Source organism: Opisthocomus hoazin, chromosome 2 (genome assembly GCF_030867145.1).
Source record: "Opisthocomus hoazin isolate bOpiHoa1 chromosome 2, bOpiHoa1.hap1, whole genome shotgun sequence".
NCBI lineage: Eukaryota > Metazoa > Chordata > Aves > Opisthocomiformes > Opisthocomidae > Opisthocomus > Opisthocomus hoazin.
This window is the reverse complement of record NC_134415.1, coordinates 20,671,791-20,690,826: the sequence shown is the minus strand read 5'-3', so window position 1 is coordinate 20,690,826 and position 19,036 is coordinate 20,671,791. Positions and strand designations below refer to the sequence as shown.

Here is a 19,036-nt window from a genome sequence, read left to right as displayed (position 1 = left end):
TGGGTCATTATCACTAGTTGTTCTACAGTGTGAGGTTTTTTTTATATCTGCAATGTTTGTGCTTCTGTAACATTGTGTATATTTGATTGTCTCTGCATTCAAGAACGATCAGATTCAAGTACAATATGAACTGGCAATGAATTCCCTGCTAACATTTCCTGCTAAATGTTAAAGGGTTTTTTTCCACTGAAAGTGTGAATTTTTTTTGATTTTTTAGTGGTCTAGCCTTTGCTCAGTGCATACATGTTTCTGGAAACATTTGCATTCCTAATAAAATTTAACAGTTACTATAATTTCCACTTACTTTCCAAACTCATATTTAGGTTATTTCAGTAAAACCTGGTCTTCTTTCTTTCTTTCTGATGTGTACTTATTGGAGAAAGGAAACAGCAGAGAATGACTCTTAGTATCTATAAATGTTAGCATATTTTACTTTTTTAATTTTAAAAGTTAATATTTACTTTTTAAATTAAAAATGCACTTTATAGACTCAGTACAGTCTTGTATCTGCATAGGCCAATGCGATGTAGTATAAAGTTTCTTGCTGAATAAACTAAGATGAGTCAGGCAATAATGAGCTGTTACAATTCCATTACTTTTACTTTAACAAGTCATCTGAAGTATTTGGTAGTTCTTAAAGCCAGATTGCCCCTCACACACAACACTCTGTGCTCAGTAACATACTTATATTTTGGTCGTAATTCCCAACATTTTTTATCCAATACGAGTGCAACCATTTCTTCTGCAGTCTGAAGTTCAGGGAATGGAATCAGTATTAATACTAGAGGGACATTCTGCTGGAATGTGGCATCCTCTTATGAGGACTGTCATTTAGAGGATGTCCTCAACAAGTGTAGAGGTAGACAGATCAAGTGACAAGGCATTCTTCATACCTCAGAGCTTTAAAACACAAAAGAGAGACAGTGACTATCTGGTGAGGATTAGAGAGAGTTTTAGAAAGACTTACAGTTATGACTAGAGATGCCACAGAATGCAGTGGAGTTCAAAGTAAAATCCTGAGTTTGAGTAGTGGAAATGCAAACAGTGTTCTGCTTTCTGCCTGGATGTCTCTGCAAGTGGCCGCTGTTACTCTGGGTTATCAATATGTATCACAGTATCAGTGTTAAATTCCCCTCCTCAATTTGCTCAGTACAGTAAAACAATGTATTGATGAAATAGTTGCCACTTCAGAAAGATAAGACAGACAGTTGTTCAGAGAAGTGTAAAGGATTAGTGTCAGGGAGCTAAAGGATCTAAGCAACTAAATTAATTGCTCATGTTCATAAAAGAACCCTGTTGCACTACTGAAAAATGCACAGTGGTCTTGAGACCCCAAACTATTTTTTCCTTTTTTTTTTCTTTTTTTTTTCTTTTTTTCATTTTTATAGTGGCAGTCACCAAAAAAATCCCTTAAAAAGCCTAGACTAAGATGGTGGATGGATGTTGGTCTGAAAGACATTGTATGTGCTGAAAAAAGTCACGTTTTATTTCTGACAAGCAAATTTGAATGATCCTAAATGGACATTGATGTCACTAATCTGATATTGCATATACTAAATTCTACTGAAGCCCCAGCTGCATTTGATTCCTCCTTAGAAATAGGAAGTGCTGTATTACCATGCTATGTAGTCTTCTCTCTTTAGATGATCTGTAAACCAAATTGAAGTGCTGTAGGCCTGAGTCCTCACTTCTTTGTAAGAACGTGGCTATACCTCAGATGCAGCCCAGAATATGATGGATATCTTCAATTGTTTTTTTCCTTTTTGCATTACTGTCTTATACTTGTCTTTAGTACCTGTTTAACTCCCTAATGAAGAAAAAGACTAAACACTCTCAAAAAAAAAAAGAGCGTATAGAAGAGATTAAACAAACAATTGTCAAGAGGTGCGTGTTTTTGTTGTAATTGATTTTCAGGTACAGATGAGATTGATTCTCTAAGCTGCTAGAATTTTAGCTGCTACGATGCCAGCCAGCTCCCCTAGCTCCACGTGGAAAACATGGTAATAAGCAGGGAGAACACAGATTGAAAAATACTGATGTGATTCCTCTCATTCTAATATGCAAACTATGTGACCATAATGCTTGTACAAATGGCTATTGTTGTTAAGAACTCAAGAAAGAAAAAATGCTATTTCAGCACATACAATGTTCTGCAGTCAGCAGACTGAGACATTTATTTTTCTGTTAACCCAACAGTCCATCTAGCAGGGTCTGTACAAAAGCAGAAAATATTTAAAACATTGTTATATAATTTGACATGGTCAGTAAATGTGCCTTTAATCTAAAATGAGTCTGCCCAATACTCTGTCTTCCTTGGGGGTAAAGCCTGAATGGAAAGATAAGCCCTTCAAATGCACCAGGATTAACTGGGTTGGATGCTGGTGAACTAACATGGAAAAAAGTTTCCAGAGGAAAAGGACCTCCGTGGAGACCCCTCCAAGGGCTTTCCTCCAGCACTGAGATGTTTCGCTGCGAGCAAAAGTACCACGGCTGATCTCAGTTGTTGCGACAGTTGAACAATAAGGGATGCCTGTCTGTCAGCTGTGTAGGACCTAGGGCTGAAGGAAGGAAGTTTCAGTTGAGCTTTTGGAAAATGGTTATGAAATATTTTGTTGCTGAAATAACTGAGCAAAATCTGAGATTTGTTGTAGGAGCTTTGTAGCAGCAAGAGAGGGAGAAGGTGATACCATCAGGCGGAACGCGTTCCAGTAGTACAACTGTTAGGCTGCAGAGGTGGGCACGACTCAGGTTTGAATTGCGGGTGGCTGCAGTCATCCAGCCTAAAGCAGTCAGAAGGTGCAGTTTCTGACAACCCGCCCTGTCTGGCAAACTGGGAGTAGTCAGAGATGCAGAAATATTCTAATATGCAAACAACGAATAACACAGTGATCAAAGGAGATGTTGTTGGGTGGTTGTTTTTTTTTTCCATGTACTAGAGGAATGATCCGTCTGGTTAGACTGTTTTGACCTAAATTGCTGTCCTCCTTTGTTAAAAGACTGGCATTGTCCCTAATAATGCTTTAGAAAAATCCCGTACAGACGCTATAGGAAATGAAAGTATGTTTCAATATATGGTTGTGCAATAGAATATGTGGGGGGAAGGATCATCCATCCATGACACTTAAATTTTAGAGTTTTGAATTGCAGGGTTTGATTGTTGTGATCACTCAGTAGTACTCAGCCCTTCTCTGAACTTTCTAAAGGACTGAGCTCATGAGCAGACAAATTTCTAACAGTGGGCAGCAGAGGCAGCTGCTTTGTGCTTCCAGTAGCTCAAGTACAGTGTTAGCTATTTAGTGCTCTTTTATGAGAAGATGGATCGTTAGTTAGGCCTCCTTGTGTAATTCTTTCATTGTCTAGACGGTGACCAGGATCTTGGTTTGGCTTCTAATCTGAAAGATGGCTTTTTTTCTCTTGCAAAAACACTTGCTATAGCATTGATCAGTCTTAGATACCACTCAGATACACAACTTGCTCTTGGAAGTAGGAGCACACACTATGCATGCTGAAGACATAGGCTAAAACTCGTGAATTAAAAGCTATGTTTGCTTTGTAAGTATATTTGAAGTGCTATTTGACATGAAGCAAGTTATACTATTTTTTTTCTCCAGATACCTCATCTCCTTTGTTCTGCTTGTGTGATGTAACAAAAAGAAATGTTTATTAGTCTGAATAAACAGCAAGCAGAATTCTGTTCAGCTGAAAGGATTAGTGGAGCTGAAATTACGAGCTCTTTAGCTTGCTCTTAGAAAAACGATAGAGCATAGTGTGACTCCCTAACTCAACTTGATCTGCTGTTGCTGGATAAAACAAACAAAAAATATGGACTGTGTAAACAGTACACTTAGTACTGAAAATTATAGAAGTCAGCAATGACATGTTTATCATCACTTTCTAGACCATAACCACAGTTTAATATTTTTCCACTGAGGAAACTTGAGGTAGAAAACTCAAAATATGAACTGCTATTGAGAAGGACACCAGAGTAGCTATAAATGCTTTCAATCCAAAGCTGAATAGTGATCCAGGAGTACAAGATTCAGTACACTTGCAGATTTTTCAATACCCAGAAAGTTTCAGTGTTAAGGGAAGACAGTGGTTTTAAGAGAATGAAACTTGAATATAGCAACATGGGTGTAGGGGGGAGTTTTGTAATAGAGGAGAAGACTGCAGAACACTATTCCTATCATTTATTAATACTGTTAACACATTTTTACTATTTATTAGTTTATTATTTGTTTATTAATAAGGCAAAGTGCAGCAAAACAGAAAGTGTGTTAGATTCAAGTTACATTAGACCATTCTGTTGTCTAAAGATGATCTATCTATCCTCTCACCTTTCTGTAAAGAAAACCTATCCTTTTATCTTTTGTATAGGTTGGAAAGGATTCCTTTGGCAATGACTATGTTGAAAATTTGAAGAAGAATGGCATTTCTACAGGTAAAATTTTACTTAATTTGTATTATTTTCAAGCTTTAAAAATTGGTAGTGGAAGATTTCTTATTCTCTTGCCTTACTGGATATGTTTTACCATTAAGAACTATGAATGATTGTTTTGACACAACTGGCAGGAATGAATGAATATGGGTGAGAATATGGGGGCTTAAGAAATCAACTGTACTACTAAAAATAAAACGCAATGTTACTACCTCTAAATCTCAGATGATTACATCAGTGCAAGTCACCTGAAGATAACTTGCTGGTATGTAATTATTTAGGCTGGCATTAATGATGGTAATGCCTGGTGAGAAATTGAAAAATCCAGTCTGATTCATTCTCAATTTCACATTGGGCGGGGAGAGATAGAGTGGAAATTCGTTTGTTGACTCTGTACGTTTTGCCTCTGTTTTGTGAAGTGACATGTGCAGTCATTTTAGAGACTGAAGCTGATGTCTGTTAACACGCCTGTATACAAACATCAGTGTTAAAAGCTTGCTGGAAAAGGGAAAACTAAGCATTCACAACATTCTATTGTCTTTGCACCTTTGTAATCCTAATGCTATCTCTTGTGTAAATGTATTATTGTGTGCTGCTTTACTACATGATCACATTTTTGTCTACATGACTCCTGTCTCCTTCCAGGTGGATAAGGATGGACAGATGGAATCACATATTGGCAATTCAATATTCTGTTTATCTTTTCTTCTTAATGTGCTGCCACACAAACTTCACTTGCTGCGTTATTCAAATCATGCTTTAAAGACAGAACTATCAGTATTTTGTGGGCTTTTCAGTATGGCATCTAAATGTTTCACAAATGTATATACAGGTTTATTCATTGCATAGCTTCCGACTTAAGCAAGAAACCAGGCAAGGATACCATAAAAACAGTGTCTGTTAGTACACAGTTCTAAATCTTTCCAAAGCATGCCTACCTCATGAATAAAGTCTTTGATCATGTAAATAAAGCTATTATAATGCATAGCACTTAATGTGTATTCCACAAGAAACCTTAAATCTCACATTTTCTGATTTAAATGATCGATCTTGCAATCTTAACATAAATTTTTAAATAGTCTTTATAGTAGCAAAAGAAAAGTGTGGGAAGAAAACCCCATCAGCTACCAGTGCTGCTCAGACCATTTAAACCTTTAGTGATGTGTTAACTGCCTCTCCCACATTTGAACTGGGCACTTTGCTACTCATGCTACTTATTCTCTGCAGGAAGAGCACTGAGAACACAGAAGACACAAGTTCTCTGCTTTCAGTTCCAGTGTGCAGACCTAGCTTATGGTGAAAAGAAGCTTATGATTGCAAGAAAAGTTCTGCACTGACCCTTGTAACTCTGAGCTAGATAAGGGTACCTCCAGCTGAATGAGCATGATGTTACGGTTTTTTCAGCCTTGTTCAAATTCAAGTAGATTTGAAAATCGGCCACAAAAGGCAACTCTTGAGATCAAAGCCAGCCTTTGCCCAGCATCAAGTCCATGTTCTAAAATGTTAGAACATCAGAGCTTCTTCAACAAAAGGTCACCAGAATTTGTCTCAAATAAAATAGTAGATTTTTCTCAAATACAGTTCTTGGGGGGGAAAAAAACCCTCAACTTTTTGACAGTTTTCTGCTACAGTTCTACCTAAAAACTCCACCTGTCACAGAAAGTTTCTGAGCACTGGATAATATTTCACAAATTTGCTGACAGCTGAAAACAGGTTCTTGTAGTAGTAAATATGGAAAAATCTTTATAATAGACAGTGCTGCCAGCCTGACTTCTAGTTAATTTGTCTAAATAATAATCCAAAGAGGAAACATACAGCCTTACCGCTGCCTTCATAGCACGTTAATATTACTGCTGAAATGCAAATCTATAGAGAATTAAATGCTGTGTTGTTTTAATATTTTAGTTTTCTCCAGCCTTGACTCTATTGTTTCATTGGATAAAAGAAATACTTTCATGTAGGAGTAGAGTGCCTGAGAAGACTGTATAAATAACATGCTTTCTCTAAAGCAGAGATGTAGCCAAATTAAAGAATGTTGGACTCGCTTTTCTGTTTTGTGGGTGTAAATTAACACTTTTTGTTGTTGTTAGCTTCTCTGGCATTGTTGCACATGAAAGAGTAATTAGCATTTTTAAATTGCTGGAGGTTATGGGTTCATTTTAGATTTAATTCAATTAAACTGCATCACATGCTATTGGTTGAAAGTAATGTATTGAACTAATGCATGCTGTAACTTTTCCCTTTCTTAGCATTTGTAGGTCAGACTACAGATGCCGCTACTGGAACTGCTTCAATAATTGTCAACAGTGAAGGTACATATTTCTAGTCTGAATTGTCCTCTTTGTTCTGCCTCTGTAGCCGCAAAAGAAACCTTTGCCTTGTCGCTGTTAATTGTGGAATTATTTTTTCTGCATCTTCCATTTATTTTTCATGATCTTATTCACACTTTGTTGCACTTCCTTTTATTACAGGCAATGTTGTAAGATGAGGTGCCTAAAAGTAGCAGAATCAGACACTTGGATTAGCAGTGCGATAGCCAGAATTCAATCAGCCACATGATCTATCTAGTGTTACATTGTCCAGAACACACAGTGTAGCAGAAGGTTAAAGCTCTCCTTTTCTACGACAATTTACCTAGCACTTTTACTGTGAGGAGAGGGTTTGCCTCCTCAGCACACCAAGTGAGTCATTATGCCCTGAATCAGGAAAAGGAATTGTCTTTAGCAGAAATATTTATGTTGATCTTGTAATATTACCACAATTCTTGATCCCAAGTTGCATCTGCATCGATGAATACACAGTGAAATGGCATGTTTGTTTTTTCTGTGTTAGTTTTCCTTAGCTTGTGCTTTTGCTTTCCTATTGCAGGGGAAGAAGAAAGGAAGGTTTGGCTAGTTTTCATATTCTTTTTCAAGACTTAAATTATTCTCTGAAAACTTTCTGTTTATCTTTTCTTCCAGCAAGTTGTGCTATTGAGAGGTCTTAGGAGAAGTACATGTGTCTGGATCAAAATTTAGAGCTCAGGACCAGCAATGTTTATGCATACATAACAAGTTAAGTATGATTGGATTAGTTCAGTTTTGGTGCAGCTAAGAGCCTTCATTTGAACAATTACCACAGCTTAGCTGACACATCAGCTTAACAAGCTCCTGTGTAACCTGATGGCAGTACACTGGGCTACAGCTGAAAATGGGAAAGGAAACACGACTGTTCACTGCAGGAGCAAACCTGGGAAGGAACTGTGACTAAAGGCAAGTCTACACAGGAACATTTAGGAAAATTAGGCAAATTAGTTGGACATGTGAGTTTAATTTTCCCTAAGTAAGATTAATCAAAACCGTGCATGACAGCTCTAATTCAGAAAGAAGGTAGCTCTAATACATCAAATTAACTAGATACCTGCCTCTTACTTCCACCTCCTTCTCTTGGTTTGGGTCAGCAGGTAAATTACCACAGCAGCTCTTAAGAACTTCTTTCTTATGCCACATACAGTCACTACTCTGGCCATTGTAAATGGGAGAGACAGTGAGACTCCTGCAGTCTGCTCCCAGGCCTCACTGTTTGGTACAAGTAACCATGTTTTGCGCTAGGTTTGTGTGCAGAACAGAGGAATAATAAACAGTCTTATTACTTCCCAATTCATATGCATGGTCAACTAAGCTAAACGTGGTCTAAACTTGAATGAACAGAGGGTAACCTGTTAACATTACAATACTGTGAATTGTTTTGAAGGATGAGGAACAAAACCGTCTTGTGGATCTAAAACCTTTATAAGCATCAGGAAAGCAAAGCTGATTGTTCGGTGCCATGAGGTTCACAGTAGGCTATGTTACATGTTAGTGTCAGTGTGAAGGGTCGCTGTAGTCTTGTGATTCACGTAGTGAGATGAATAATGAATAATATCATGCAGTTAATTTCTTTCAGAAACTAAAAAATCCTAAATTAAGTTACCGCTGGCCTCAGATTTCATTTCAAATCTAGTAGAAGAGCAAACCTGGTCAGAACTATGCAAACAGATGTACAGAATTGGTAATGGTTCTGGTTGTTACTTCTTTCTAAAACCATCTGGCGCCTGAATTGAGTAAATTGCAATAAAATAGCAGTACTTATGTGCTTTGCTCTTGCAGGAGACACGGGGTTTTTTTTCGTGTAGAAACCTGGCAGATTTGACCTGAACAGGTTTTACAGCACTTTTCAAAGGGCTTGTCTACACATGCATGTTCTACCACAGTAGTTGTGCTGGCATAGCTGAAACACCGCAGCATTCAATGCACTGATGTAAAGCAGTTTCTGCTGGTTCCAACTGTACCTAAAAGGAAAGCATTTGCAGTTGGGGATGGTGATGGTGTGTTGTGTCAAGACAAAGAGGCACAAATAAAAAAAACATAGGTATCATCTTTTTAAATTGCCAAGTTTTAGTTGCTGTATTTTCACACACCTACCCTGCACTTCATCTTACAAATTCTTTACAAGTACCAATATTTGGGAAAAATACCAACTCCAATCAACTGAGTAAAATCATAGGCAGAAGAGACAGTAGGAGGGATACTCAAGTAGAGGGCGCAGACTGTGATGGATGAGTGAAGGCAGAGGAAAAGAAAGCTGTAGAGAGCAGAGTCAGAAGAGGTTCTGAAGTAAACTTCCCCTGGTGTTACCTGTGTCTGTCTAGCTGGTGCTGCTGAATTTCTGGGAAGATTTTTACTGGTTACTGAACTGCACAGCTATAACTCATCCATTATTGTAACTGGTAAAGTACTAAAAATTTGAAAATTGGCAGGCACATTTGATATTCTCTAAGTTGCATTATATTCTGGGACAATACAGTGTAGTTTCAATAAAAGACAGGGAGGTTAAATCCCTGCTTTAATGCAAAATTGTGGAGAAATGTTTACGTTTATAGTGCGGCACTGGAAAACATGCAGCCCAGAGACGCTGCAAAGGTCCCCTCTGGGCTGGATTCAGAAATCTGTGCAGAAATCTTTTTCTGGACTCTCGTGTTCCTTTCAGTGGTTCTCTTTTATGCAACTGCCTCTTCAGATAGGTTTTGACTAAACACAAGCTTCAGTTTACCAGGACCCTGTACACTTCAAATCTGTACTTTCTCTCTTAAGGAGAAAAGCTGGTACATCCAGCTGGTTTTCTTAACACATTTTGTTTGAGGTGCATGGCACCACTTTGAACCCCAGTTTTTGTTTCCCCTTTCAGCCTGCCTGCCTTCCACTAGCTCTGTCGCTTAGCACACCTTCTGCTAACATTGCGCTATTGAACGGGAAGAACTCCATGGAGTGATGATGTGCATTGTACTTCTACATACACACATAGGGAGGAAAAAAAACGCTTTATGGATAATTTTTTACATGGTTACCTGTGAAGTTTATTGCAGCTTTGTCCATATCTAGTACTGACTGTTGACGGTGCCACTAAGCTAGCCCAACTGGACCAATATTTTGAACCAGTCTGATAACTTCCGTGTTCATAGCAAAAATTCAGTGGAGGGACAACAGAGGTTGGCAGGTCATGATTAAAGAGCTCTTGATTATTGCAAGTTAGGACTTAAAGCTCACCTATACAGAAGACTGTGAGATAACCCTTACTTGACAGAGGCATTGTGCTGACTTTGCGATAAAGTTATTAATCATTCACGAACAGTGAATAGGCATTATTTTGTAAGTGAGTGTACCTTCAATACCAAAGCACTACTAGTATAAAAACATTCAAAATATATATTTAGATAAGGCTAAATAAACAAGGCAAACTTAGAATACATATGCCAGCTTGTTTGAATTATACTTTCCAAAGAGAAAATCTTTGTTTTGAACCTCCAGGGTTGTGAAGAAATGTCACCTGAATTTTTATAGAATTTCTATGTATTGACATTCATCATGAACTTGAGTGTTTTGTGTACAAAACTGTTCAATGCTTCTACCAAGTAATTGCATAGAAATTACGATACCATGACACACCCAAAACTTGCCCTCATATTCATGAACTGTGTTATTTGGCAGCAGCTGTTTTTCTTGTAACATTCTTTTCTGGTCACAGATATAATCTTTTCTTCCCTATGAATTATGCAGAAGCTCTGCAGCTATTGTTATAATTGCATTGTTTGAGATTTTGGTGAGTTCTGAGCACCGCTGATAGCTTTTAGGCTCGTCATCCCATTTTAAAAAGTGATGGTTATTGCACTGTGGTGTTTACTGGTTTGTCTTTGATTTTTCCACTGGCACTTCTGATCTGGTGGCATCTATAAAATGACATTTGTAAAAAAAATCTAGCTCGAGTTACCCATCTCTCTAAGAAGTGACAGTAGCAGGTTTAGAAGCCCAGCTGAGGACAGTATTTACATATGCAGCATTCACACTGTTTTAAGTATGGATTGGACCCAGTCCCCATCTGGTGTAAGCTCGCACAAGCTTATCAGCTTCATTTAGCTGTTCTAGCGTATAGCAACTGTGAATGTAGCCCCTAATATTTTAGCTGATGTCTGCAAAACTGAAAACTGTACAGATGCACCCATCAAAACTGAGAATTTTTAGTCCCAGTAAAGATGTTAGAATTAACTTTAATACAGTAAGTACATTTTTCTCATTCTTCATGTGGATAACACTTTACTTCACTTGAGCTGTTTCAAAGTTAGGTGTACGGCTTAAGGCTTCACCTAGAATTAACACAGATGCATAGGCATTTCCAGACAACAGTTTGTCTCCTCCTCAAATGGATATCTGAAATATGTAAGATTAAAAAAACTCTGAAAATACTTGACTCTCCTTGTTGAAGGAACCTAAAAACGAATTTTTAGAAATTAGTTTTCTTTGCGTTTTCTAGAATGTAGGATTTTTTTGAAAACTTTAAAAATTAGTTAATGTTGGACAAGATGAATCCCACCCCTCTTTGCCATCTGTCTTTAACTCTGTTGTCCCTGGTGCTGATTTCCCATCTGATTTCCCTGGCAAGAAATAATTGCTTTCAACAAAATGGTTGCTGGTAATACAAAATTCTGGTATTAATTGTGAGTGCATGGGTCCAGATTCTGCTTTCATGCATGGTGGTGTAAATTTGTCGTGACTGCTGTCATTCACAGTTAGTGTGGTATATGTAGCTAAGAACAGCTTCTCCAAAGCCTGGGTTAAGCCCGCCTGGACTGATACACCACAGTAGGTACTGCATTTCCCTAGCAGGTTTGAAAGCAGACTTTAAGTCTCTGACCTTTCGTAGTTGCAAGGAAAAGCTTCTGACTGTGATCCCGAGCAGCATGGTCTACCTTGAATTTGCACATATGGGTGTAAGCAAACAGCCTTCCTTATCGCCTTGGGCCATTAGCTCTAAAGTCTAATAATAATATACATGTCAGTACAGCTAAATAGTTCAGCAAGATAATGCAGCAAGACATCTGGATAGAGTCTGAGATTCTAGGTAGCACGGAGTCCAGGCAGAAATGACATAAATTTTTGTTCCACTGATTCCCTGCCTTTTACTGTTTGCACTACTGCACCATATAAGCTTTCAAAATACGTGCTTGGCAAAATAGCTGCAGTTTGCCTTTGAATGTTTCCTCAACAGGATTTGGATATCTTTGATAGCATTTACTTGTTGCAGAATGTTTTTTCTTTTTTGTTTTTTTATTCCGAGATGCCCATCATTGTCTGTTGAAAAGCAGGGCGTTGGCTTTAAATGCTGAGGTTTTGCTTTTTGTATGCAGCTGTTCTGAAGCAAACCATTGACAGCAGAATTGCTTTGGAAAGCTTGGGCCCCTCCCTCTGAGATCACTATATTATTCTTTCCATTGTCCTGCTTGCTTTTCAGAACATATTTAGGGAGACAAGCTTTGCACGTTTCTTATTCAAAGGACTTTGAAGTCGTATTCAACAAAAAGAATGTATTTAAAAACATAAATATTTATTTACAGAGTAATTCAGTTCATTACAGAATTGGTAGCCTTTAATGATTGGCAGTCCTTAAAGGAATCTTCAGCGGGGGCGGACTGAGCCTGTAAATCAAGGAACAACTGACTTATTGAATTTAATACCTGAGCGATTAATAATAAATTTTAATTTGAAGGCACCCATGCCTGAAGGTCTCTAGGTGTTGCAACAGAGATTAAAAAAAGAATGGAAGAAAGAAACTGCAATAAAAGAAAGCAACTTGCATGTCTGGAGAAAAACAAAAGAATATTTGGAACCTACATAACTGAACCTCCTCACTGAACTGTAAAACAAACTACAAGAATGAAAAGGACCTTAGACGTGCTTTGAGATACAGCCATGCTTCCACACGTATAGCTTTGCTTAGACCATTCTACTGACCAGCTTGAAGTGCAGAACAACCTGTCACCCACCTTCTTTACTCACTTCTAATAAGGCTTTCCTTAGACACAGGCATTACCTTTCTGCATTTTGGTGGCAAGCTGATTCTGGTTTTCATGATGGTTAGGGGCCCTAACTTGAAGTGTCACAGGTAAATGGAATAAGTCTGTTTCTCTGAAGTCTAGAGAACATGCAAAATTTTCATAGCTGTGTGAAATATTCTGTTTCCAGCTGATGGGAAAATTAAAATTTTTGTGGCATTTTGGCATATGAACTCAGTAATTACATTGATGCTTTTCTCTTCAAGTGCTACTGGAATATTTTAGGAAAATCAGCCTTAGTGTATGTCCCCTGTCTCCCCTGTGACTAATACAGTCCTGCTTTAGAGTTCAGAGAAAACACAAAAAGAAGACTGGGGAAAGCCTGTATACGACTATTCCCAAAGAAACATATACTGCATTTGTTGTACAGTGTAGCATTGATTAGTCTGTCAGTCTTCTTGCTTGTCTTCTGAAATCCTCGGATATTTGAAAATGCCAGCAATGCATAGGTTTTTAGTCTGGGTTTTTTGGAAAGGAAATTGAAATCCTATACTGAAATGTACTGCAGAAAAGCAAGGAACTGTTTTATGTACTTTATTGCAAAAGTTAATGTAAAAAACACAGTATCTTCTCTTTAGGACAGAATGTTATTGTCATAGTCCCAGGAGCCAACCTGCTTTTAAATTCTGAAGACCTGAAGAGGGCTTCTGATGTCATCTGTAAAGCCAAAGTGGTTCTTTGCCAGCTAGAAATAACCCCTGCTGTTTCTCTTGAAGCTCTGAAAATGGCACGTGCCAGCGGAGGTAATTTAACATAAGCTATTCTGTCTCCCTTGTTTGTGTTGCATGAAAAATATTCTTTATCTTGCTTTCTAAAGAAAGATCCTGTGGTCTCTTCTGGTTTCTGTCATACTAGTTTTATTTAGAAATTAAACAATAGCCAACAAATTTATGCTACGCTAAGGAAAAATGAATTCAGTTTTAAAATGTTGCAGTGTTTACCTTGAAAGGCAAATCAGCACCTACCCTTATAATTTTCCCTGTCTATGTCTGGTGGTGCCTTTGCTCCTATTTTCATGCTGGGACTAAATACCGTGTAATGTTGTTAGGTCAGAAACTATGGGCCTGATTCTGGTATTATTCCAGAGCAGAACAAGCATGATGAAGGCAAGTCAGTAAAGTCCCACACATAATAAAGTGAGTGAAATTACCTCAAAACCAGGCTTATGCCGTTGTTCTCCCAGCATAGCAGTAGGTATGGCTATGGTTTTCTATAGAGAAATTAACATCCTTAAAGTAAAAAAATACTTTTTCTTCTTAAACAAAATTCTTAGAGTGTGATGTGGCATGCTGTCATTGAATACACAGAGTCATGGTCTGTGGAGTTATTAGTAAATTGTCACTATGCTGTAATTTTAAATGTAGGCCATTGTTCCTTCAGTGTAGCATGTACGTAGATAAAAGCTGACATTTTGCTTGAACAGGATGGGGTTTCGCTACTGACACGGTGTTTCTGTTGTTTAAGTGCCTGTCGTAATTCTTTCAGTTACTCAAGTACAACTACCACAGTATTTGAACACTAAGTAAATAATTATGCATGTGACTCATCTATATGAGATTAAAAAGATGTTGTCGTCTGCCCGGAAGATAAGACTAGGAGGGGACAGCTCGTAGTATGGTCAGTCATGCAGCAGGTCAGGGATGGAACTGGGATCAAAACTAACTGGTTCCTTGCAGCTGGGCCCAGGCTTGCTCCAGTAGATCATAGCACATCAGGACTGTTGACTCTTCAGTCCTCTTTTTGTACCGAGGTCTGTTGTGCACCTGTTGTGATCACTAGTGTTCACACACTAGTGCAGACATCAGATGTAGCAGAACTTTGTGCATCATGTTCATGTTTTCGTGCTGATTTAAGCAGCTATGTTAGATCCGAGGCTGTGAGAGAGTGACTCTGTAACTGTGGTGGTAATAGTCATAACCTTTATAAACAGAACCGTGCATGGGGAAAAATTATTTTGACTTCTGTTTGAGATGTCAAAACTGGGCTCATGCGTATCTAAATAAAAACTAAAAACTTCAGTTAACTGAGTAGCACCTGGGATGCTTAAAATGTCTGTGCAGGGGGGAGAAACAGAGCTTACTATATTTTTTCATTCTGTCATATGGAAGTGGATAAAAGCATTCTTAATCTAGTGGTTAATAGATGATAGTTGAGTCACGAGTCAATATCCGTGACTTATTTTGTCTACTTCTAACTCTTGTGCATAATTTTGGTAAAGTTGCTTCACACTTTTGTCACCCCCTTAAAGCAGGATGCCAGCCTGTGACAGAAGAAAAGATAGGATTTTTTTAAAGGCAGTTAAAAAAACTCCAAACCTGATACATGGAACAGACATGCAAGCATTTAGCAACTGTAGACAGCACAATATATCGAGAAAAGATAGCAGTTAGCTGTGGGCCAGCTATAGTTCTGCGCTGTCAGTCTGCTATCATTGTGCAGCACTCACATCAGGAAAGCTTTGGTTGCTTCTGCTTTAAAGCAATAGGCTACACATGTTCAAATGTCATGTGCAGTCAAATCTAAGTAAACAGCTAAGTTTGTAGCGCTGTAAAAATCTATCCTTAGCCAACTGTAAATTGTTAATGCAATTTCCCTTCTTTTAGCCTGCAATACCCTCATGTATAATGCAGTACTGCGTGTTAGGATGTGCACTAGACTATTTTTGTTTAAAACAGATGCATACCCAGATGTCTCAAACCTCTGTTTCAAGGGTTGTTTTTTTTTTGCTTGTTTTACTTCATTCTTACTGAAAGAAATAAACAATAAGATGGAGAAAGCATGTGGACACACAAGCAAGAACCCATTGCTTCTGTGCAGTGAACATCACCTGGATGTGCAAGCTAGAGAGGGACATCTCATGTTCTGACATCCTCTCATTGTGGCACTAATTATTAAAGTGGGTATGAATTGTAGTGGAAATCTGCCTGGAAAGTTCTAGGTTTTTAATGGCCATGTGTTGTGAAGCTGCTGCTGTTTCCAAAAGGGGGGCCACTTCATTGATAGGCAAAAAGTTATTGTGTATCGAAGTCTGTAAAGCAGTTTTTGGGCTTCTGTAGTGACAGACTCCGTAAAAGATGGCTGATAATGTCCAGACTATAAATACTGTAGTGCAGAATGTAAACATATCATAACCAGGGCTGGGAACAGACACAGTTATGAAGATTCCATGTCACCTGCAGATAAAGAATCTATTTTTCAGGTGCTTCAACTTTATAGTGTTGGGCTGCAATTTTTCATATCAGTTGTTTGTCCATGGTTAAAGTCTTTGTAATTTCTGCCAAAGTGTAGTGGCTGCAGACACCAGGCCATGGAAAAATGCCTCACACCCTATCTCCTTTTAAATTATGAATACTGACTACCTTAAAATTTACTTAAGACTTGATAGCAAGGGAGCTTTGTTTTAAAGATAACTGTTTACAACAGTGTGGAAATCTACCTGATTTTTACTGTATTATCGGCCTTTGGAAGGTAAGTACCTTTCACATAGACTTAAGAAAATTCTTAGAGCTTCACAGCTAGATTTCTGTGAGACTCTGTCTGCACAGGCAGTTGTCCATTTGGGCAGCATGACTTTCGGTGTAATTCCTGAATCTGGTTTTGTGCAACTTATTTTGTACTTTTTGAGATCTCTTATAGGGCCATGGAGTGCAGAGCAGGAGCTTGCTTGATTTGAATACAGAAGAGACAAAGCTGGATGGGAATGGTGAGGAGGGAGAGTAGATTTCAGATAAGGGAAGTGTAGGAGGGATTTGCTTGATTTTGGGGGTGGCAGAGGAAGAAGGAAGAGGGAAACTGGCAGGGAAACAAAATTGAAACAGAGAATAGGATTTGTTGAATAGAGATGGAATATGGAGGTAGAGTCAGGGAGTAGGCAGTGGGTACTGGAAATGCGTAAAAGAAAGCATAGGAGAGGGGGTGTAAAGAGATACGATGTGGTGAAAGTTGAGTGAAAAAGGTTGCTATTGCATAGTACCTATGCAAGGAGGTGTAAAGAATGGAAACTGAATGAGGAGAACAGATCTTGAGAGAGAAAGAATTTGGGTAGAAAATAATTTGCTGTTCCTCAGGAGGACCAAGTAGATCACCCTGTTCACAAGCCATGCTCTTCTTCACAGTCTGAAAGAGAATCTTAGGGTTCCTCTATCTCCCCACTACTCAGCAGCTATTAAATATAGGCACAAACTAATAGTACTGTGTTATACCATGTTCATGATGAGTCTGTATTACTTAAAACCCAAGTTGGAACACTTCCAGTGCTGCTTGACCCATGTATGTCAGCATGATATCAAATGACAGAGTTTGTTTTCCACTATGTGCTGTTTGTTTGTTTTACCTAGGAAAGTATACCTTAAAGATTTGCATTTGAAAAACCTGTATTAGGGTTGAAATTCAGAAAATAGGAAATGCAAGAGTTAAGGTTGTCTGTGAAACCTTAATTTGTCTCCTTTCTGCATATGTATTATGTTGCAGTCTTTAATTATGTGATCACATGCTGTTTTTCAGTGGTATGTGATCATATAATTAAAGAGTTTATTATAATACATACTGTATTGTAATAATATAAGGGAGCCAAATTAAGATTTCATTTGAAATCCTAATCCTGGCGTTTTCTGGCTTCTGAATAAATGTCTTTGTCGCTTTAATACTCTTTTTGACAAGGCAGGTAAAGAGGCATGAGAAAAGTTGTACAGTCAAAGGCTAAATCAAAAAGGTCATTTTCTAAACTTCTTGGTACGTAGATTTCAGAAGTCTCTGTGTGTCTTTCTCTTTTAGGACATTAACTGGGATTCTGAAGTGCTCAGGGTGTCTTAACATAATGTGCTGTAGCTTAGGGTCTAAATATGCGTTTAGGAGTGAAAATTTAGGCATCCAAATTGGAAGATTTGATCACTTACTATAAGGAATATTTCTAAAGAAAGAAAGTATGCTTTATATAAAAGCGATGGCCTTGTGGTTAAGACACAGAAGTATTAATCATAAATTTGGCAAAGTGAGAAACCAACTCTGCAGACTTCCTGTGTTAACAGTGAGTAAGTCACTTATACTGTCCTCATGACAAACCTTTTCTGCTGGTACATGGGGCCTTAGGCTACAGTTTAAAGTTAGGTTAACTAACATATTCTACCACGTGTTCAGTTTAGGTCTAGCTCTGCCAGACAGCATATTAAAAATATGCAGTGCCTTGTCTGCGCTACAGTTTTATAATGTGGCAGTTTGAACAAGTTAGGTAACACATTCAGAAGCACATTGAACTCCTTGTCTGGACGTGCCCTTCATTACTCCATACCCCTGTTTCTTCATGTACAGAACGCAGATAACAACACTGAAAAAATTATAAACTAAATCAGTTCTTATAAAACTTATTAAATCCTTGAAGAAGCACCATCAGTTAAACAAATTGCATTACTGTCTAAGGCTTTTTTCACCCTTTTTTTATTTAATAGTTTCTTGGTTATTTTTTTGTTACCCCTCTGTCTTGTTCCCATCATGACAGGTGCCTGCACATGAATTAGAAGGGGACTTTAATATAATAAACAAAACTTTTAGCAGTTCTATAAAACAAGGACACAGAAACTGAGAGCCATTTGTGTGTTAATAATAAACATTGAGGGCTGTGAATTAACCACAATGGTTTTTCAGGTGATGGTTTATGAATCTAAAACACTAGAGATTTAGACTTTTTCTTTTTTTTTTTCAGTAAAGACTTTATTTAATCCAGCTCCAGCCCTTGCTGACCTAGATCCACAATTTTATACCCATTCTGACATCTTCTGCTGCAATGAAACTGAGGTAATTGTCATATGTCATTTTAAAGAAGTAGTCTTAAGCAGAGGGATTCTGTTCTCAGAAGTGTAATACAGGGAGTAGGAAAACTGAGGCATGCAACTCTTATATAGGACTTTTGGAGGTGACAAGTTTGATCCCTGACCTAGTGAGCAAAGAGGAGGATTCTAGAATACCTTTAGATTGCACTCAAAATTAAATTAATTGTTTGCAGCAGGAAAGTTGTATCCAGCCTTCCTCACAAGTAGATACGTAGAACAAATCCATACCAGGACACTTCTAAAATGTTATCACTGAATGGTAAATGTTAAAATAGATCCTTGTCTTTGTTCTGTGGTCCCTTGATATGATTAGCAGGAATGCGCTAGCCAGAGTTGTTCTGACAGTTTTAAACTTGCCTGCCAGGAGGT

The 19,036-nt window shown here is 38.0% G+C and overlaps 1 protein-coding gene across 2 annotated transcripts in view; it reads left to right on the top strand.

Annotated features, from left to right (window-relative positions):
* RBKS (ribokinase) overlaps positions 1-19,036 on the top strand; it is a 69,302-nt gene that overhangs the window by 20,122 nt on the left and 30,144 nt on the right. For both annotated transcript variants that reach the window (XM_075412828.1, XM_075412829.1), the window contains 4 exons: positions 4,378-4,441; positions 6,688-6,750; positions 13,421-13,585; positions 18,541-18,632. In XM_075412828.1, coding sequence (XP_075268943.1) covers positions 4,378-4,441; positions 6,688-6,750; positions 13,421-13,585; positions 18,541-18,632 — 384 coding nt within the window. The remainder of the gene's footprint in view (positions 1-4,377; positions 4,442-6,687; positions 6,751-13,420; positions 13,586-18,540; positions 18,633-19,036) is intronic.